Source organism: Magnolia sinica, chromosome 2 (assembly GCF_029962835.1).
Source record: "Magnolia sinica isolate HGM2019 chromosome 2, MsV1, whole genome shotgun sequence".
Classification (NCBI taxonomy): domain Eukaryota; kingdom Viridiplantae; phylum Streptophyta; class Magnoliopsida; order Magnoliales; family Magnoliaceae; genus Magnolia; species Magnolia sinica.
Genome location: NC_080574.1, coordinates 2,271,788 through 2,292,293, shown reverse-complemented (window position 1 = coordinate 2,292,293; position 20,506 = coordinate 2,271,788). Strand labels below are relative to the sequence as shown.

The 20,506-nt window shown below is 39.8% G+C and overlaps 1 protein-coding gene across 7 annotated transcripts in view; it reads right to left on the bottom strand.

Moving 5' to 3' along the window:
* The window catches only part of LOC131231629 (PH, RCC1 and FYVE domains-containing protein 1-like), a 37,876-nt gene extending 18,156 nt beyond the window's left edge, over positions 1-19,720 (bottom strand). For 2 of the 7 annotated variants that reach the window (XM_058227909.1, XM_058227923.1), the window contains exons 1-2: positions 18,838-19,720; positions 6,333-6,419 (exon numbers count right to left, since the gene is read on the bottom strand). In XM_058227909.1, the coding sequence (XP_058083892.1) occupies positions 6,333-6,379 (47 nt within the window). In that variant the 5' untranslated portion in view covers positions 6,380-6,419; positions 18,838-19,720. Of the gene's footprint in view, positions 1-1,619; positions 1,710-6,332; positions 6,420-18,837 lie in introns of all 7 variants that reach the window. The other 5 variants (XM_058227900.1, XM_058227916.1, XM_058227889.1 and 2 more) reach the window with 4 other exon arrangements.
* Between the last annotated feature and the right edge of the window lie 786 nt (positions 19,721-20,506).

Sequence of the window (20,506 nt, the reverse complement as noted above, 5' to 3'; positions counted from 1 at the left end):
AGTCTGGGTGGAGGATATTGCTTGAAAAGTCGGCCTCGGAAAATATGCCGATTCACCTTTTATCACTTTTCAAGTGCCCTACTAAGGTGGTGGCCAAGCTTGAGTCGATCCAGAAGCAATTTCTCTGGAATAACAGGTAGGAAAACCACAAATTCCATTTACTTTCCTGGGGGTACATGTGCAAGCCGATCAATGCTGGTGGACTTCGTCTTAATTCAGTTCGGGCCATAAACTCTTCCCTTCTTGCCAAATGGAGGATAGGAAACAATGAAATGCTTATGATGTCAGCTCCTTACAGCCACGTATGGGGTTGGATTTATCACTGGGACATTAAGGTGGAGAAGGGTTGGGTCTATCTCTGGGACATTAAGGTGGACCAGGGTTGGAAGGGATCAGCTGTTTGGAGAATGATTTCAGCTGTTTACAGAGATTTTTCAAAGCATAAAATTCTAGAAGGAAATAGACTAAACTTTATTTTGGGAAGATAGATGGTGCTTTGAAACTCCTTGTTGGCTTCAATTTCATCCCCTATTTCAGAAAACTAAGGATAAACATGGCTGGGTGGATGAATTCAATGACAAGGGAGACACCGTGCTAGAATTCTCAGGCCCTATCAATGTTCGAGATTCCAACGGTGTGGAAACTATTGCTCTTCCCCAAGGAGTCAAGCTTGCAGTCAACCATGGTGCTAGGACTCCACTAATGATCTCAGCTTAGTCAAACAGAGTCATGCCCCTTGGAAATTGGCAATTTTTATAGAGGAAGCCTGGAACGTGCTATTCCCTGTGTGTTCTTTTCCAAGATGAACCATTTGGTTAACTACAAGGAGTACTTTCTTGGCGAAGGAGGGGTTGTAGCCAGTGTTTGAAATATCGGAATTGTGTAACGTATCGCACCCTTGGGATACGGATACGTATCAGTTATCGCATGGGATATATCTGTTGTATCACGTAATGTATCGCTGTTGTTCGAAAAATGGGAAAACATTGGGAAATTGGACGAATTTTTCAATGAAACTTCAATGGTCATTAAAAAAGACATCAATACACATTTATAAATCAAAACATTACAAAAAATAATAATAATAAGTGCACATAATAGGTTTTCTTTGTATGGGGTCCTAATCTATGCGTTGTCTAACTGAATTGAAGCAAGTATATTCAAAGTCTATTCGTATAATTTATAAATATAAGAAGACGTGTGGAAACATAAGCGATACATTCAAAAGCAAAAGAAGAATCACTAGATCAGATTATGTGTTTGATTTTATGTTTAGACACAAAGATTGCAAGTGATTTGCAAGAAATTGGAATTTTATTTTTTTTTTTCAATTTTCCGCAACTTGGCCCATCTCCTCGAAATCTCAAAATCGAAGCTCCCAATCTATGATTTTTCATGCAAAACATGAAAAAATCATGGATCTGTAACAATTTAATACCGATTTAGCATGATTTATAGAAAATAAAAGAATCGAAAATCAAAAATGCTCATTGGATCGAACATGTGGGATATATCCCACTACTTGTGCGTTTTGTATCGCACAAGTGGGATGCAAGATATATCGTGAGATATATCAACTGATATCGTCGATACTTAAAACACTAGGTACATAAACTTACTGTACGTTGTCCAGGAATAATTCTTGATACACTGCTAAGTTTGAGTTGCTTCTCATCTTTACCAGAGTACCATATCAGCGTAGACTCATCCTGACAATTATTAAATAAATAAATTATAAAAGAGAGAGAGAGAGAGAGAGAGAGAGAGAGAGAGAGAGAGCAAAGAAAAATGTAAGATTCATAGTTACAAGAAAGAGTACCTTAAATTTGAATTTGAATTCACAAAAAAAATCAAAATCAAAATGTTGCATATTGAAGATCATATCTAAGGAAGCGAAGAACCCACCGCTGTCACTACTAAAAAAGACCCTAAGTATCTCATTATCTGGAAGATTAAAGAGTACCTCATATTAAAATATTTTCCTAGGGTGCACATATGCAATATAATCCCGATGGCACATTGGATACCAGGAAATTAACACAACAAAATGCAGTAAGGCAACCAAGTAAAAAGACAACCAACCCTGATTTTCTTTTTAGACTTTTAACATACTAGATTGGTTGAGCTAAACCATGGTGATCGAACCACCACTGGTAGTGAGCAAGTAAAGACAAACTATTTCTCCTCATTATATTCAACAGTTCCATTTTACGCTTATGCATAATTACATATACATGCATGCAGTAGGGCAATACCTCATGCATGAACCCACTGAAGGCAGCCGGAATGAAACGAGTAGGGACTAAGAAATGGTGAAGTGTATGCAGGCGATGAAGGTTGGCAGATTGAAACAGGAAGGTAGCAGCAGGACCAAATGAGCATGAAAAACTACTTAAATACCACTTTATGGACAAAAAGGTGTGGAAAAGATGAACTTGCCGGCTATCTTTGGCCTTCTCTTGGTTATGTCCATCATGTTTCAATGCTGGTCAAGGTAAGAGTGGGTAATTTGTATTGCAGTTGCATTCCATGGCTGAAAACCTGAAAAAACTAAAACCTACAGATGTGTGTGTTGGTTTGTTTGTTTGTGTGTATTATGTACGTATATATGTGTTTATGTATATGGTAGGCAAAAAGGCAGGTGTATAGTCCCAATACAATGTTACCCTCCCAAAGGGCATCTAAATGGTCAACTCACACAACCTAACTTACATTGTTGTACAGGTTTAGATGGATAAAGCGTAATAATTGGGCGATAGGATTGTAAACCTAAATAAATGCTTTTGGTCAAAAGTAGTGTTTGTAGTACCAGTACCATTACATGTATCACTGGCTGGGTATACAGAAACATGTATCAACATCCCCAACATTATCATTGATACCCAGAGATGTATATCTGACTGAGGGAAACATTGAGGAAACGAGGAAATGGTGGAATTTCTCAATGAAACTTTAGGAGATGCTAAAATGCACATATTTGCATATTTAGGAATCAAATAATGGAAAAAAGGACGCATACATAATAAGTTTCTCTTTAATAGGAATCTAAAAGCATATGACTTTAAATCGGGAAAACATTAGAGAAACATGGGGAAAATGGTGGAATTTCTCAATGATACTTCAAGAGATATTTGCGTATTTAAGAATCAAATTAATAGTGAAAAAGACATATTTGCATATTTAGGAATTAAATGATAAGTTTCACTTCATGCATCGTTGACTCAAGGAAACATGGGGAAAATGGTGGATCTATCTCTCTCTCTCTCTCTCTCTCTCTCTCTCTCTCTCTCTCTCTCACACACACACACACATCCATCCAACCATCCATCCAACCATGCATACATACATCCATCCATGCATGCATGCATATACCCACATACAAACATGCATTGCATCATACAACCATGCACCCATAAAAAAATGAAATGAACTTTTTTTTAATAATCATATTTTTGGCGATATCGATAAATTGGCGATATTATCAAAATATTGCTAGTATATGGACGACACAAGCAACACATGGAATTTATGCAGTCAAAAATATAAGCGATACAAGTGACGCCTGGAATTTACATAGTTGAAAAAATCAGTAATACATTGGCAATACTTAGCGATATATCGCCAATACCTAAAAAAATTTATACTACCAGTGTTATCGGTATCGCCGAGTTGGAGATACGGATAATATCAAGGATACTCCAAACAATGGTAAAAAGCAAACCTTAGTTCCATCAAAGTAAGCATCACTAAACGAAATTATTTTACAGGTACCTTAAAAAATCAATGACATATCATTGAAGTCCTTTGGAGGAAGATAAATTGGCCAGAACATATCAAAAGAATAAACCAATTATACATATGTATCAACATATTAGCATAAATGGAATTTTTTTCCGAGCATTGCAAAACCATTAAGAGGATTCATCTTCTCTCTACACCAATTGGCAATTATATTAGCAATGAACATGTAACTAAAAAAATGAGATCTTGCCGGAGGGGAGATACCATGCCATGAAAGAATCAAATTTCCTCATTGTTGCGACCTTATCATGGTGCTAGAAGAGAGATGGTGATCCAAACAGATTGGAAGATAGGAAATGAAAAGGGGCACTGCAGAGGTGGACTACTTCGCATAATCTCTAATCTTCCGAGAGAAATCATTGCGCTTGAGTTGTACAATATCTTCAAAGAAGCAAGGAATATGATGAATGGGTGCATAGCCAAAGATAAAGTATCGAGGGATACTCGAGGATATATGCTTTCATGAGGTATGAGACAATGGAGGTGGGAAAATGGCTAGAATAGGGAACAAAAGGTATTTGGAGGTACAACAAGATTGTCAAACAACCATAGATATGTAGGGGATTCGAGATTGCAAAATAGAGGAGTCTAGGTACCAATGCAAACCAAAGGAAGGTGAGGTGGGGCCTAGAGCAAGTAAGAAGATTGCAAGTACAGTGTTGTGGGGCCTAGAGTAAGGAAGAAGGTCGCAAGTACAGTGTTGAGGAGCTTACCCACAAGGGAGTAAGGGAACCTATTGTCAAGAGCAACCAAGGAGGTGGAACCAGTAGTTGGGGTGGCCTGGGTCAAGGAGGTCTTTAGAGTTTGGTAGGTGAAGGTGGATCAATGGGCGGTGCGTCAAATGTAAGCAGAGCCTTTGTCGCCACCAGAGCTTGGTGGCTCTAGTAGATAGACCTAGGGCAGTGATTCAGCATGTCAATGAATTGATTGAGCTCAAATGAGGGATCCAGAGCTTCCACCCTTGAAAAAGAAGACTTAGCACGCATAAGTATGGATTGAACTCAAACCAGGAGATAAGTTGTTGGGAAGATGTTGTAGGGTAGAGATTTTATTCTTTGATAGCCCTAGCAATACAATCCTACCTGGGCTTGGTGGAGGAAATCAATGAGAAGACAATCGATGGGGAGGTGTGGTTTGTGCAGATGAAGATACAAAGGACGACATGTGGAGGTGCTAGTTCATTCACCTTGGGTTACGCCTAACTTGGTTCCTAGTTTGTTGTTCACTTGGCAAGGAGGAGGTGCTAGTACAGACTTCAAAGTTATTTGGCGTTTGGCAGTGATGGCCTCTCTCTGGGCTCTATGGAGAGAAAGGAACAATCGTTGTTTTCGGGATATCTCCTCCATGAAAAACATGAGGACAGTAATAAGGTGTACTTCAAAGCAGTCTCTGCTCTTAAGATCGACCTTCTGAAATGAGAATCATTGGGGGTTCGATGAAGGAAAGATGATGACGTTCTTGCCCATAGGTTGGGATCCAAGGGGCTGCAAGAATTAAATCGCTAAGAAGAACACATTTGTGTTGCTTAGAAAATGGCTATGGAGGTTTGGTTCGAAGGAAGACAACTAGGGGACCTCATGCAAGGATGGGATTTGGTTGTGGGAGTTGTTCACCAAAGCTTCTTCTCAGTACAGAACTTTAGCAAGGTGTTTCGAGTGGAGAATATTTTTCCAAAGAGTGTGGAAAGTTGGAGAAGCTTATCCAATCCAGTTCTGGGAAGAAAAGTCGTGTGATAATGGAGCTTTCTACCAAGTTTACCCCGAAGTTGTAATAGGTGATTCATAAGAAAGACAACTTTTTCAGGTCTATAACAAATGTGGGGATCACAATTTCTACGAAAGCCCTAACCAATGAAGAAATTGATGAATTTGTCAGCCTCATGGAGAGATTAAGTACAAGAGATTGGGGGTAGAGGAATGATTGGTGCTGGAATCTAGAAAGCGGTGGGCTCTTCTCTGTGAAGTCTCTATCTATGTTATCAGTGAACATTAATACATTTTAAAGTATGAAAGTATTAACATAAAAACTCGCTGGTTGTAATCAATCTATGTAATAGACTATTAGATAGCGCTTGATTGTAAACAACGTATGTAATAGTCTATTACATTGTGCCTGTGGGAGTTTTGTGCTCTCATTGCTGGCCCCAAGCCCGGGCAGGGTTGCGTCAAGGTGGCAGCCAGCATCAAACTTATGCCATAACTTCCATCATGAATCAGAACAAAACGAGATTCATGTAGCTGACCACAATTAAGTGGGATAAGGCTTAGATGATGATGATGATCATGATGATGCATTAACATACACACAAAGAACTTCCTGAAATCATGGAAAGTATTAGTACATTTGAAAACAAGTCCTTAGAACACGGATGTGAGCTTTAAAAAGTCAAGGAAACAACAAGAAATGGTTTCTTAAGTATCTTAAAAAATCAACAACATACCATAAAAGTCACTTGGTGTATGACGAACTGACAGAGCATATCAAGAATTAAGACTGGTAATATGTATGGAGTATAGATGCAAACTACTTACATTAGAAAGCCTAAAAGGGCAGAATTTAGGCTTCCCTCTTCGCCCATACTTTAATAGATATGCCCCTTTCTTAAGGGCAGTAATGGCCTGCATATCCCAAAGAACATGAATAAATAAAGCATGAATTACAGATGCCCTACGAAAGCATGTTGCACTAACAATAAATAAAAAATAAAAAAAAATCAGCGCACAAGTGTAAGCTTTATTAGAACGCCTCATTCTCACCTAATCATGAACAAAAAGAAAACGATAGGAAAAAAAAAAAAAAAAAGACGCTGCCTTTATCTTCAATAGCTAGCACCTAATCATTGAAGCTCTATTACCAGAAAATTAATTGATCTTTCATTAAACTGACTCAGTGAGCATGCAAAAAATTATGAAAACAATGAAAGTATAGAAACCCTTAAGGTGGGTAACATAACAAAAGACAACACAAATGCAACTACAAATTGGAATGGAGCTACACAGTTATCAATTCAGACACAACTTTCATAATGGCAGCCCAAAGCCAACCATGGTAATTACTGCACGCTGAATTTTGGCTGTTTAATGCTGGTTTTGGGGGCTGAATTTCATAGATTGTCATTAACTATTTTTGGAAGATTATAGTTGCTGATTTGAAGATTGTGGTTGCCAATTTTGAAGATCATCAGAAGATTTCAAGGATGATCTTATAGATCTAGTTTTGATATTCTTAGGCCAATTTGACCAAATATTTGTAGATATAGTTGTTTTTGTTTTGTATCCCATCTCAAATATATGAGATTGATTTGACATCAATCCAAGGGCATGCTTGGTTGTTGGGGAATTCATTACCGGGTTTTATGTTCCCTGAGAAATGTTGGAGTTGGCCCGGTATTTTTTGGGGAATGATCAAATTTTGTCTAGTTGATACACCGTGTTTCCTAGGGAAAGCTAGCAAAAGTCTAGATTTCTGTTTTGGTTCCCCAGGTTTTCCATTCTCCGGCTAAAAGCTGGGGCAAGTTTTCTGAGGAAACACTGGGGAATGAATTCCCGAGAAGCTACAAAAAAGTGTGAACCAAACTTGTTTTTAATAAAACCAGGGAATTACTAAGCCGATATATAAAAATCAACAGCCAAACACCCCCTAAGAGTTGAAAAAAAAAAATACTAATAAAGATTCATAGAGATTAAAGGTGTGCCTTCTAAAGTCACTGAAGAAGGAACTTCATATTTTCTGAGTTTTGTGGAGTTTTACTTGTAACTGGTGAAGAAGTTTCAGTTTCAGTAAGTTATATATCCCTCCCTATATAAATACTCGTGTAGTGTGTTTGCTTCATCTATTAAAGCAATACAAGCATCAAATTCACATCCATCCAGTAATCAAATTGCATTATTTGGTATCAAAAGCAGGTAATCTTTGGCAAATTTTCAATTCTACAATCTTGTAATGGCCTCAAAGGTAGTGTGACACAAGAAAAGTTCCCATAAGCAACCCAACTAATCCATGCACTTAGAAGTAGATCAACTCATATCATAGGTGCTTCCTAATTAAGTGATAGAGCTCTGGTATGGACGGAATTCAGAACATGACGACACATATGGGAAGATCCCCACCACTGTCCTAATGAACAACAGGTAGCCCTGGCTGGCAAAGATACAAATGACCAAATCCTTGAATTGTTGGAACGTACATGATAGAGAACCCAAATTTAAGGTGGAAATTCCAAAATTCCACTATTGTTTACATGTAGATGACTTCATCAATTGCTAAGCAAGTTGGAGAAGCTACTCGAGTGTAAGGAAATAGCTAACAATTGAAAGGTTAAATTAGTAGCCATGAAGTTTTCCGATCACACATTACAATGGTGGGACAATCTCCAAACCCAACGAATTTATCGAGGTAAGAAAAAAGTTCGGAAAAAATAAAGTAACTAAAAAAAAGGAAGTTTCTTAACCCCGAAGCTTATGCCCATGACCTATATCAAATATTTCACCATCTTCAGCAAGGAAATAAAATCAGTGAAATGAATAGACCAAGAAATTCCATATCTTGATATCACAGGTGGGGCTTTGTGAGAATGAAATCAGAATTTTTCAAGATATGAAACAAGAAATTCCTTAATGCTCTTAACTCGTATATATGCTTTCAAAGATGTCTTCAAAATGTCTGTTTTTAACACGCTTCCATGGAAAGCCGCATTAATTAATTAGGGACTTAGTAGACAATTTGATGCCTACAAGGACCATCATCAACAATGGGGTATCAATCTCCCTTCCCATGTAAGGCAATCATATAACCTCCTATAGATTAAAGGGATGCAATGTAAAATCCAACTACGAAGCCAAACATCAACCCCAAGGAAAGTGTTTGTGGACTAAGGAGCAGGGACTATTGTACCCAATACGAGACCAGGTAGCACCCGTTTCACGTGCTTTAAATGTGGGCAGCCGGGACATCATGCTTTTGAATGCCTTTTACATAAATCCGCAACAAAGGTAAATTGAGCAAGGAGAAGATGTTGAAGACCCTCCAGATCTTATGCAAACGAACATAGAGCATGTTAAATCATTAGACAATGTGGAACATGCAATATGATGATAGAGCACAGCCTGTGCAAGATGAGCATATGCATATAAAGATAATGGGGAGACATTAGTTGTCCAGTGTGAGATGCTATCAATGCCTCAAGTAACTGATGATGAGCAATGGCTGCGACATAATATCATCCGCACCACCTGCACTTCTGGCAGAAAGATATGCATTGTTCTAGTAAGATTTACGAAGCATCAAGAACAGTCTCACAAGAAATGGTGCAGCCGAGCATGCCCAGCTCCATCAATAGGTCACAAATTTGCTATTGAAGGGGTTAATTTTGATAGCATTTCACCATGTGTTATTCCTGTATTATTAGTCATTAACTCCTAAGAAAATGAATCTTAGAGGATATGTAGAGATAGTCCAATTACTATCAAGTACCAGCTTCATATTCCATGCTTGGACAGTATGCTAAACATGTTGCACATAGCAAATATATTTAAAATCGGGCTAAGAAGCAGATATCATCATATTTACCAGCCTGAGAACCAACAGAAGATTACACTTAAGACGTAACATGGGTTGTAAGAATGGTTTGTGATGCCATTCAGCCTACAAACACACAGGTACTTTCATGAAGCTGATGATAGAGGTACTCTGTCCCTGCGTGAGGAAATTCATAGTTGTCTATTTTGATTATATTTTTGTTTTTAGTCTTGAGTCATCTATTTACCTTAATCATTATTTTTTTTTAATGTATTATAGGAGTCATTACAGCCATAATAGTCATTACATAAAAAGTGGCCTATAATGGCCGGTACGGAAAAAATGGCCCATAACAGGCGAAACTTTTTTTTTTTCCTTTGAAAAAAAATTTTTGTCGTAACGGCCAATATCATAATGGTAATGGTAGTGGATGTTACAACCACTATAGCAGTTATGGAATACACTGGTTGTTACATGTTAACTTGAAAAAGGCTCCTTTATCGATACTCTTGTTTGTTAAGGCCTGTTTGGCAACTCTTATTTAATCTAATAAGAGCTAAAGAATTAGGACTTTTTGTTCTAGCTCATGTTTTCCAGTAAGCTCGTTTGGTAAATTCACTTTTCAGAACTGATAAAGGTTATTATTTAAAATAAGCACTTTTGGTAAAACATTCAAATAAGAGCTTTTTTTAAAGGATAGCTGTTATCATTTTTATAAATTAGAACAACTATATCATTGTCAATGTGGACAGTTGTGTCTTTCTCGCTATTGATTGCATAGCTTCATCCAATCAACATGAATGGGCAACCGAGTCCATCATGTGGGGCCACCTTTGATATGGGCCATCCATCATGCCGGACCCACATTTGATGTCCATTGTCCATCATGTAGGGTGCACCCTCGATGTGGACCATCCGTTACGTTGAGCCACCTTGGATATGGGCCATCCATCATACAAAACCTTGGATGTGAACTATTCATCAAATGGGCCCACTTGATGTGAACCGTCCACCATGCAAGGCCACACTTTGATGTGGGCCATCCGTCATGTGGGCCCCACCTTCAATATGGGTCTTTCATCATGTGGGCCCACCTTCAATGTCCACCATTGATGTAGAATGAGTGAAACTGACCTCGGATGCAAGATGTGAGATCAAATACGCATCAATTTCAGCATTCAACATGTAAAATCAAACACATCCACATAATAAATTTAGAAATTCAGATTTGCAACGCAAAGGGCCTAAACTATCACATACACGGTGTATGAAAACATAAAATATTACGAGAGTGGCCCACTTGGAAGTAAAGAATTCCAATCTAGCATAGGTAGTGCAACAACCGCGTGAAAAGACAATGACAGCAATAAAATCAAGTTTGGGGAATGGGTTTATTTTTAAAAAAAAATCAAAATCAAGTTGTCGTTAGGGTTTTGGGGTTTAGGGATTGAGATTTGGGGGATTTTGGGAATTAGGAATCTAAGGATTAAGGGATCTAGGAATTAGGAAGGGTTTGAAGGGAAATAAATGAGGGAAGGTAACAAAAAGGGGCCACACATGGCAGCCCGTGTGGACGCACGCGCGTGCATGCATGTTCGTGTATAGATGGGTAAGGGAGAAGAGAAAAGGGGGTGGATTGAGTTGGGTTTTGATGGGTTTAGAAAAGATGTAAGGGAAGAGGAAGAAGAAAAAGAGAAGAAATGGAGTACCTTGTTGGAGAAGAGAAAGAGGAACAAAACACCTTCGAGGAATCCATCACCAAACAAGCTTCTACCCTTCCACAATTCAATTGGAAGTGAGGGTTTCTCACAAATCCTAAAATAAAGAGGAAAAACACCCTTTCAACACAAGAAAGACTTTTTTTCTTTTCTTTTCTCAAGCTCCCATCAAGGCATTGAAAGAAAAGTATAGGGATCCCATTCTCAGCAAGTTGCTCGACAAAGGCATGTAATGCGGGGGCATTTTCACACCGGGCACGAGTGGGGTGGCCTGTGGGATGTGGGGGCATACTCAGGGTGGGTGGCCCACGGAACCCGTGGATTTAGGGCCCGTGTGAGGAGGGTGGCTCGTGTGAGGCAGAACCCATGGATTTGGGGCCCACGAGGAGGGTTCGGCCGATAACATAACCCATGAATTTGGGGCCTGGGCTATAAGATAAAGGGATTAATTCGCCATGCTCTATCAGTATGAGCTTTTAGAACAAGTGGTTAATTGTCCTACATCAAATCGGTATTAAAGCGGGAGGTCTTATGTTCGAGACTTCTCATCGAGGGTAATTAATGCGGGGGCATTTTCACACCGGGCTCGAGTGGGATGACCTGTGGGATGTGAGGGCACACTTGGGGTGGGCGGCCCGTAGAACCCATGGATTTGGGGCCCACGAGGAGGGTTCGACCGAAGACCTAACCCATGGATTTGGGGCCTGGGCTATGAGATAAAAGGATTAATTCGCCATGCTCTATCAGTTCGAGCTTTTAGAGCAAGTCGTTAATTGTCCTGTATCAGTGTGGATGGTAAATACCCGAAGTGTGAATTCATCTCAGGCAACGACTTGTAGAGACAAACCACGTAACAACTAACCGCCATCGGGTAGGCTTACGCCAAGAGATCCATCGTGAGATGGTTATGTATGATTTTGAGTCAGTTGGTAATGTTCATCGAAAGGATTGACAAGTCGAACAGTAGCTATAGCAGCATACTCTCCGTTGTAATGGTTCTCCAATTGGGGAACCTTCTATCAAAAGGGGTTTGGATCCGCATCTCAATCGGACTCCACCACAGGGCTATTGACCACCTTCCCACCCTTTTCAGCCGTGTCCACAGATGCAGGCTCCTCTTATAAGGCAACTTCAATCTTCACAACACCATCCGCCACAAAATCCATACCAAAGGCAACCGACGGTGCAAGGACATGACACTAGGGGATGAGGTCCTAATCTTAATCCTTCCTTCAGAAGAGAATGGCGAGGCATTGATTGTTATCGTTGCGGACAGATAGGGCACTTTTCTAATGAGTGTCCGCAAGTCAGGAACCAACATTACTGCGGTAACAAGGACCCCTACTACCCGAACAGACATGATTATTACGATAAGCACATCGAGATGGAATTAATGTAGAACATGCATCACAGCTAGAGGACCCTCCTACTGAAATTGCGGTTGAAGCTGAGGATGAAGGCCCTACTCTTATCATACGCCGCCTCCTTAACGCCACCGAGGAGAAAGAGAAAGACTGGCAGCAAACCATTGTTTTTCATACACACGTAAAATGCCAGAGCAAGTTATGTAACATGATCATTGATGGTAGCAATGCAATGAACATTGTATCTCAGGAGGTGATTGATAAGCTCAAGTTGCCAACTAAAAGGCATCCAAAACCATATAAGGTTCCATGGGTTGACAACGCTGCCATTCTCGTGACTCGAAGGTGTTTGGTATCATTTAAAATTGCCATATATGAGGATGCTATCTCTTTTTTTCTTTTTTTTTAACACACGCACACACACCCCCACACACTCACGCTGGTGGAATTTCACCACCCATGGGTACTCGAACCGTTGACCAGGAGTTGAAACTCCTAGGAGTCTACCACCCGGGCAAGAGTAAGGACCCATATGAGGATGCTATTTGGTGTGACATAATTCCAATAAATGTCACCCACATCCTTCTCAATCAACCTTGGCTCTTTGACCGAAAGGTACAAAGTGACGGTGAAACTAATACACATACTTTCCTATGGCGAGGTCATCGTATCCTTCTTTGCCCGTTCCAGCCTACGTCACCTCCTTCATCTACGCTTTCATCATCAACATCGGTTGCTCTTTCAAACTCCCATGTTCTCACCATCCGGAAGTTTGAAGACGAGCAATGAGAAAGACGTAATGTTCGCTTTATCACAAAACAGGTGCAAGCGTCTGTTATTGACCAAGATGAGCATATTCCTAATGAAGTCAAATCTATGTTGCATGACTTTCAAGATTTGGTGTTGATTATCAACCTGAGGAGTTGCCTCCATTGTTGGATATTCAGCACGTTATAGATTTAGTTCCTGAAGCATCCTTGCCCAACTTACCAGCATACCAGATGAGTCTCGCTGAGCACGCCAAGTTGAAGTATTAGGTTGACGAGTTGCTTAAAAATGGCTACATCCGAGAGAACCTAAGCCCATGTACGGTGCCAGCCCTCCTTACTCCCAAGAAAGATGGAAGTTAGAGCATGTGTGTAGACCAGTGTTTTAAATAATGGTAGCGTGATGCGTAGCGCTAAGCCCTCTATAGCGTGTACGTAAGCTACACAATACTTCTATTTTTTAATTTAAAAATAGGACAAATATAATAAATAGTGAATATAAAATATATATATATATATATATATATATATATATAAATGCCTAAAAGATGATTCATTTTATCAATTATGAGCATGTTCAAAAAAGTTATTAGTTATCATTTATCAAAAGCCAATCCACATATATAAGCCAAATCAAATAATTATCACATCAACAACCTTAATAAGCAAACCACTTTAATTAATAATGTCTAATTGAAACCACAAGTCACAATTATGAAAAAAAATAAAAATCCCATAGGTTAAAAGTATCAAGTACAATACAAGTGTCACATTTCTCAACATTAGAAACAAAGAAAACCTGAAAAAATAATAAAAAACCAAAATAGTAAAAAATACATTGTAGCTTACGCTACAAATGCTACGCACTACGTAGCTATAGCATACGCTACGACCCCTGTAGCGTACGCTACAGGGGATTTACGCTATTTGGGACGCTACGTAGCGCTACGGCCATGCTACGCTACAGGCGCTATTTGAAACACTGGTGTAGACAGCCGTGCTATTAATAAAATCATGGTGAAATATTGTTTCTCCATTCCTTGATGATATGTTGGACTTGATGCCAGGGGCTAGCGTCTTCTCCAAGATTAATCTTCGCAGTGGAAACCACCAGATTCGCATCCGACCTAGTGACGAATGGAAGACGACATTTAAGACGAAAGACGGTCTTTATGAGTGGCTAGTTATGTCATTCAGTCTCACAAACGCGCCTAGCACTTTCATGCACATCATGACATAATTGTTGCGCCCTTTTATTGGTAAGTTTGACATTGTCTATTTTAACGACATTCTTATCTACAGTACGTCAAAAAAGGAGCACCTCAATCACCTAATTCTTATCTTCAGAGTCCTTCGTCACGAGCACTTCTAGACAACTTTAAAAAGTGTACCTTCATGAGTGCATCAGTGTACCTATCACTATCTCTGAAATTCATAGTTTTCATGGCCTCGCTACATTTTACAGACGTTTTATACGGAATTTCAGCAGCTTCATGGCCCTAATTACCGATAGTGTGAAACAACTGGAGTTTCGATGGACAAGTCCAGCAATACGAGTGTTTGATAGGATCAACCGTAAGATGACCAAAGCTCTAGTCTTGCGCCTTCCAAACATTGAAAAGGTATTTGAGGTGAGTCGTGACGCCTAATGTAGGTATTGGTGGAGTTCTTAGTCAGGAGGGCCATCCAATAGCTTTTTTTAGCGAAAAATTGTCTAACGCGAAGCAGTGGTACTCTAGTTATGACTTAGAACTTTATGTCGTCATGCAGACTCTACGACATTGGCGTCACTGTTTTGTTGGCAAGGTAATGCGGGGGCATTTTCACACCGGGCTCGAGTGGGGTGGCCTGTGGGATTCAAGGGCACACTCAGGGTGGGTGGCCCACGAAACCCATGGATTTGGGGGCCATGTGAGGTGAGTGGGCGGAACCCATGGATTGGGGCCCACGAGGAGGGTTCAGCCGAGGACCTAACCCATGGATTTGGGGCCTGGGCTATGAGATAAAAGGATTAATTCACTATGCTTTATCAGTTCGAGCTTTTAAAGAAAATGGTTAATTGTCCTGCATCAAATTGGTGTCAGAGCGGGATGTCTTGTGTTCGAGACTCCACACCGGAAGTGATTAATGCGGGGACATTTTCACACCGGGCTCAAGTGGGGCGGCCTATGGGATGTGGGGGCACACTCGAGGTGGGCGGCCTGCGAAACCCATCGAGGAGGGTTCGGCCGAAGACTTAACCCATAGATTTGGGGCCTGGGCTATGAGATAAAGGGATTAATTCGTCATGCTTTATCAGTTTGAATTTTTAGAACAAGTGGTTAATTGTCCTGCATCACAAGGAGTTTGCCCTATATTCTCATCATGAAGCATTTAAGTATCTAAACTCTCCGCAGAAGATAAGTGCTCGTCATGTCAAGTGAAACGCATACCTTTAAGAGTTTTCTATTGTCATTTGTCACAAGACTGGCAAGGACAATCAAGTTGTTGATGCATTAAGCTATCATGCACATCTATTGTCATCAATGATAGTCACTGTTCTGGGATTCAAAGAGATACGATGAGAGTATATGCTAATGAAAAAGATTCGAACGTATTTATACAAGCGTTCTTAGCAGTGAGCTTGTAAGACACCCACATTTCAATATTCATGATGGTTACTTGTTTCGGGGAACGCAACTTTGCCTACCCAATACATCCATCGCGAGTACGTTGTGAGGGAGTTACACGCAGGTGGGTGTAGTGGACACTTCGGTTGTGATAAAACCCTAGCTCTCATTGGAGATAGATACTTTTGGCCTCATATAAAATCAGATGTTGCCAGTATTTGCCAATTCTGCAGGGTTTGCCAGCTTGCTAAGGATTTTTATTTTATTTAAAAAAAAAAAAAAAAAAACAGTGGATTATATAAACCATTGCCGATCCCACATGCTCCATCGAAAGACCTTGATATGGACTCTGTCCTCAGTTTGCCAAAGACCACTCAGAAAGTTAATTCAATATTTGTGGTGGTTGATCAATTTTCAAATATGGCACATTTCATACCATGCTCAAATACAACAGACACTCTCAAGATTGCTCAATTATTCTTTCAAGAGGTTGTTCGTTTTCATGGGCTTTCAAAGCTAATTGTGTCTAATCATGATACCAAGTTTATGAGTTATTTCTGGAAAATTCTTCGGGCAGCAATGAAAACCAAGCTTCAATTCTCTAGTGTATACCACCCACAGACCGATGGTCAAACGGAAGTGGTTTATCGTAGCTTGGGCAAATTATTACGGTGTCTTGTCCGCGGTCATATAGCTACGTGGGACCTAGTAATACCCATGGCTAAATTTGCTTGTAATAATTTAGCCAACAAGTCCACAAGGATGTCACCTTTTGAAGCAATAACTAGTACACGACCGCGTCTTCCAATCGATTTGGTTCCTCTACCCGTAGAGTCGATACCTAGTGGAAAAGCTGATGACTTTATCCGCCATATGCAACAAGTGCATGATGAAGATCGACACAATATCACCGCAAGTACTGAAAGTTATAAGCAACATGCGGATACAAGACGTCGCTTTGTTGAATTTGCGGAAGGTGACATGGTTATAGCCCGTATTTGTCCTGAACGGTCGCCTCCCGACACTTCAAAGAAGCTCCATCCTCACAACGTGGGATCGTTCAAAATCATAAAGCATATCAGTGCCAATGCTTGTGTTTTAGATATCCCGCCAGATTTACCTATCAGTCATACTTTCAATGTAAAAGATTTTTCCATCTATCATGGGCACCTTACTAATGATGGTATCGAAAAACAAGCCATCACACTTCCAACCATTTACCACCTACAAACACGATCGTTAATGTTCTTGATGACCAGATCGTCTCCACGTGCCAATGTGGTTACCAAAATTTTCTTGTTCATTGGCAAGGACGACGTCTCTCCAATGCTACATGGATCACAGCTACTGACTTCTAGTGTCTATATCCTAACCTCTATGAGCAATATCAAGTCATAAACTCATCGGAGTCGAGTTCTTTCAGGCAGGGAAGGATTGATGCAAGCTGATATGAGCCCACGATCCATGGGTCAGGCCCAGGCTCATTGAGCCCAAGCCCAACAGTCGACCCATCAATAAGGAGGCTCAAGCATTCTATTTAGGTAGCTAGGCTATTTAAGTAGTTGGCTAGTGAAATCAATCAGGTAGCTATGAATAATCCACTAGTTAGATCATTTTTATTTATTTTCCATATTTGTAACAAGTCATTGGTTGTCAATGACATTATGAGTTTTCCTTTTATGTTCGTTTCAAAGCTTATATAAGGGTTCGAGATGAGTAGTATGAAGGCACCTTTGATTTGAATGAAAATTTCTAGTTGTTTCTTTATACTTTGTGTGGTTCTCGTGCTTAGATTGAAGGTGCATGCGCTTGGGCATATCCTTCCCATTAGCCGGCTGTGCAGGACCATACAATGTAGAAAGAAACAAGCTAGAAATTTTAATTTAATTCAAATATGCTTTCATATTACTCATCCCATATCCTTATATAAGCTTTAAAACGTACATAAAAGGAAAACTCATAATGTCATTGAAAAACAATGACTTATTACAAATATGGAAAATAAATAAAAATGATTTGACTAGTGGATTATTCAGAGCAAGGCTAGCTTATTGATTTCGCTAGCTAACTACTTAAATAGGCTAGCTACCTAAATAAGAAGCTTGGGCTTCGTTATTGATGGGCCAGCTGTTGGGCTTTGGCTTAATAAGCCTAGACCTGGCCCATGGATCGTGGGCCCGGATCAACCTGCATCACGCAAGCAAGCACAAATAGCAACCCATATAGTGTGTTGTCTCTCTCTTAAGCAACCAAACCACGCCTGCAACTCCTCTTCTTCTTTCATCTACTTTTAGGGCTTTCCATTTCTACAAGTGGAGCCTATGGCCACTAATAAACCTCTAATGCTATGGAACTCACCGTACATGCACCAAATTCTCCTAGATGGAAGAATCCGCCCTTCAATATGCAAACACATTAATTGTGCACATTCAACTAAATAGGGGGGCCAAAGCTAGGTTCTTTTGGTAAGAGGAATTTTTGGTGCATGGGTCATCATGATGAGGCTGATCATATCGATGACATGGATCAATAAACAAATGACAATGGGCCCTAATTGTACAAAATACGACTTGCCCAAGTCAAAATTTGTAAGAGGCCTAGGAAAGTCCAAGTCCAGAGTTTCCCGACCTCAGTTCAAAGATCTACTATAATTCTTCATCAAACAATGAAAATTATTTAAATTTGAAGCCTGTTTTGCTTATGGTGACTGGTTCTAGCAGGATTTGCACATTGAGGCTCCTGAGTTTGTAATGCGGTTACTCCTTCAATCAAAACACCATGACTCTGGGCTTCGTTGAGCTCTTGTTGTACTGAGAATGCATCATGGTAACATCGATTTTCCGATAATGTGTTATGTTTTTGTATAGACTTATGTAATAGAAAGGCAACTTGTTATGTTTTGTCATATACTATTCTTTTAAATTATTGACTACTTTTTGTTTTTCTCAATTCCCTAAAGAAACATAAAAACCTGGCGACTTTAGGTTTATGTTGCAATGCAATTCAAACCTACCCTCATATTATTCCCCATGTGATTTAAGGATGCGCGTTGGAATATTACCTGCTCAACATCCCTGTCAATGGTACTACTCCTCAGCAGATCTGCCATTCACGTCGTGGAATCAGGTACTCCCCCCACAAAATGAAACCCATTCGAGCAATACAAAAGACCACCCGGGTAATCACAAGAGAACAACCGAATCCACACCATAAAACCTCTGTGGTAAGTTTTGTGCCAAAACGCCAAAACCAGCTTCTTCATTTATCCCATGACCATCAACAAAATAACAATTACTGTCCAAGAACCCCAATTCGCAAGAGCCAAAAGTTCCAGACTCCAATTTCCCGTGAATCCGAACCCTTATTGATCAGAACATTGAACAGACATCCGAACCAATCCCGAAGGCGAAGTGCATACATTCTAATCTCAAATTCTAAAAGAAAATCAATTCCTTCTCGCCCCCATTACCAATCTTTGCCTAATTTCAAGAATCGGTGTTCATGTAAACAACTCCGAAGCTCAGAAAACAGCTCAAACCGGTCGACGGAAAACCTAGATTCTCGTAAATTCCATTTGAACCTCTCAAACTCCTTAAGCTCTTAGAAATCCAGCCTCAAAACGCCGTGTCGACCCTAAAAACCTCGAGAATGGGGGCAGTGCCGAAGAATATTACCTTGATCGCGAGAACCTTCGAATGATCTATCGATAGTCGGCCGTTTCAGACGAATCTGCATTCGTTTGGCTCGTATCAAGGAGAATAATCGATCGAAAGGGAGAAAGGGCGAGGATTCTGGAAACGGATTTCAGACACGTTGGAGATTTTTCGTAGCGATGGATAGAAAAAAGAAAGAAATGGGAGGAAATGCTTTTCAGGAAAAGAGAGGAAGGAGAAACTGAAAGATCGCATGTTTTGAGGCGGGTTAACGTGCGCTGGTTCCTTTCCCTCGCTTCTCTTGTTGAGAAAAACTTTGATACTCTAGCGTAGGGTGCTGGATGATACGCACGCTCGAGATTACTTACAAGTTGCATACATGTCAATAAGTTAATTAAAATGCTAAAACTAAGGGTTCCAATCTAAATCTATCTTGAAATTTTATTTTATTTTTTAAAGGCTTATTTGATCGTTTGACCAGCGAATTGGTAGAATTTATTACGTGGTTTATCATAAAACTAAACAATGCTCCTTATTCCTTTCTCACCAAATAAGTAAATGAAATTAGAGCTTATAATTAATGTTTTCATATCAATGGTATCAATCAATACATCTCATGGTATATCTTCTATTTTATTTGTGTGATATAAAATGGCTAGGTAATATCTAAATTTTTTGTATCACATAGTATCACGATATGCTGTGACCAACCATTACAAAAAATTTATTTCATATCCACAATAATTGTCAGCATTGATAGTAGGGGTGCACATCGAACCAGTAGAACCGTTGAACCGGATCAGAACTGACCAAACCGTATGGTTTGGTCTAGTTCTAGAGTGCACCAATTCCTTTAGGTTCCAAAAATCAAAGAACCATTTAGTTCGGTTCAATTCTCGGTTTGGGGGTATATGGAACTGAACCGAACCGTGAACCGAACCGTGGAACTAAACCTATATTAAAAATAAATAATAATAAAAAACTAATACCCTTCACCTATTCATGCCGACCTTGCTGCGACTACCCTTAATCCCCCCCCCCTCTCTCTCTCTCTCTCTCTCTCTCTCTCTCTCTCTC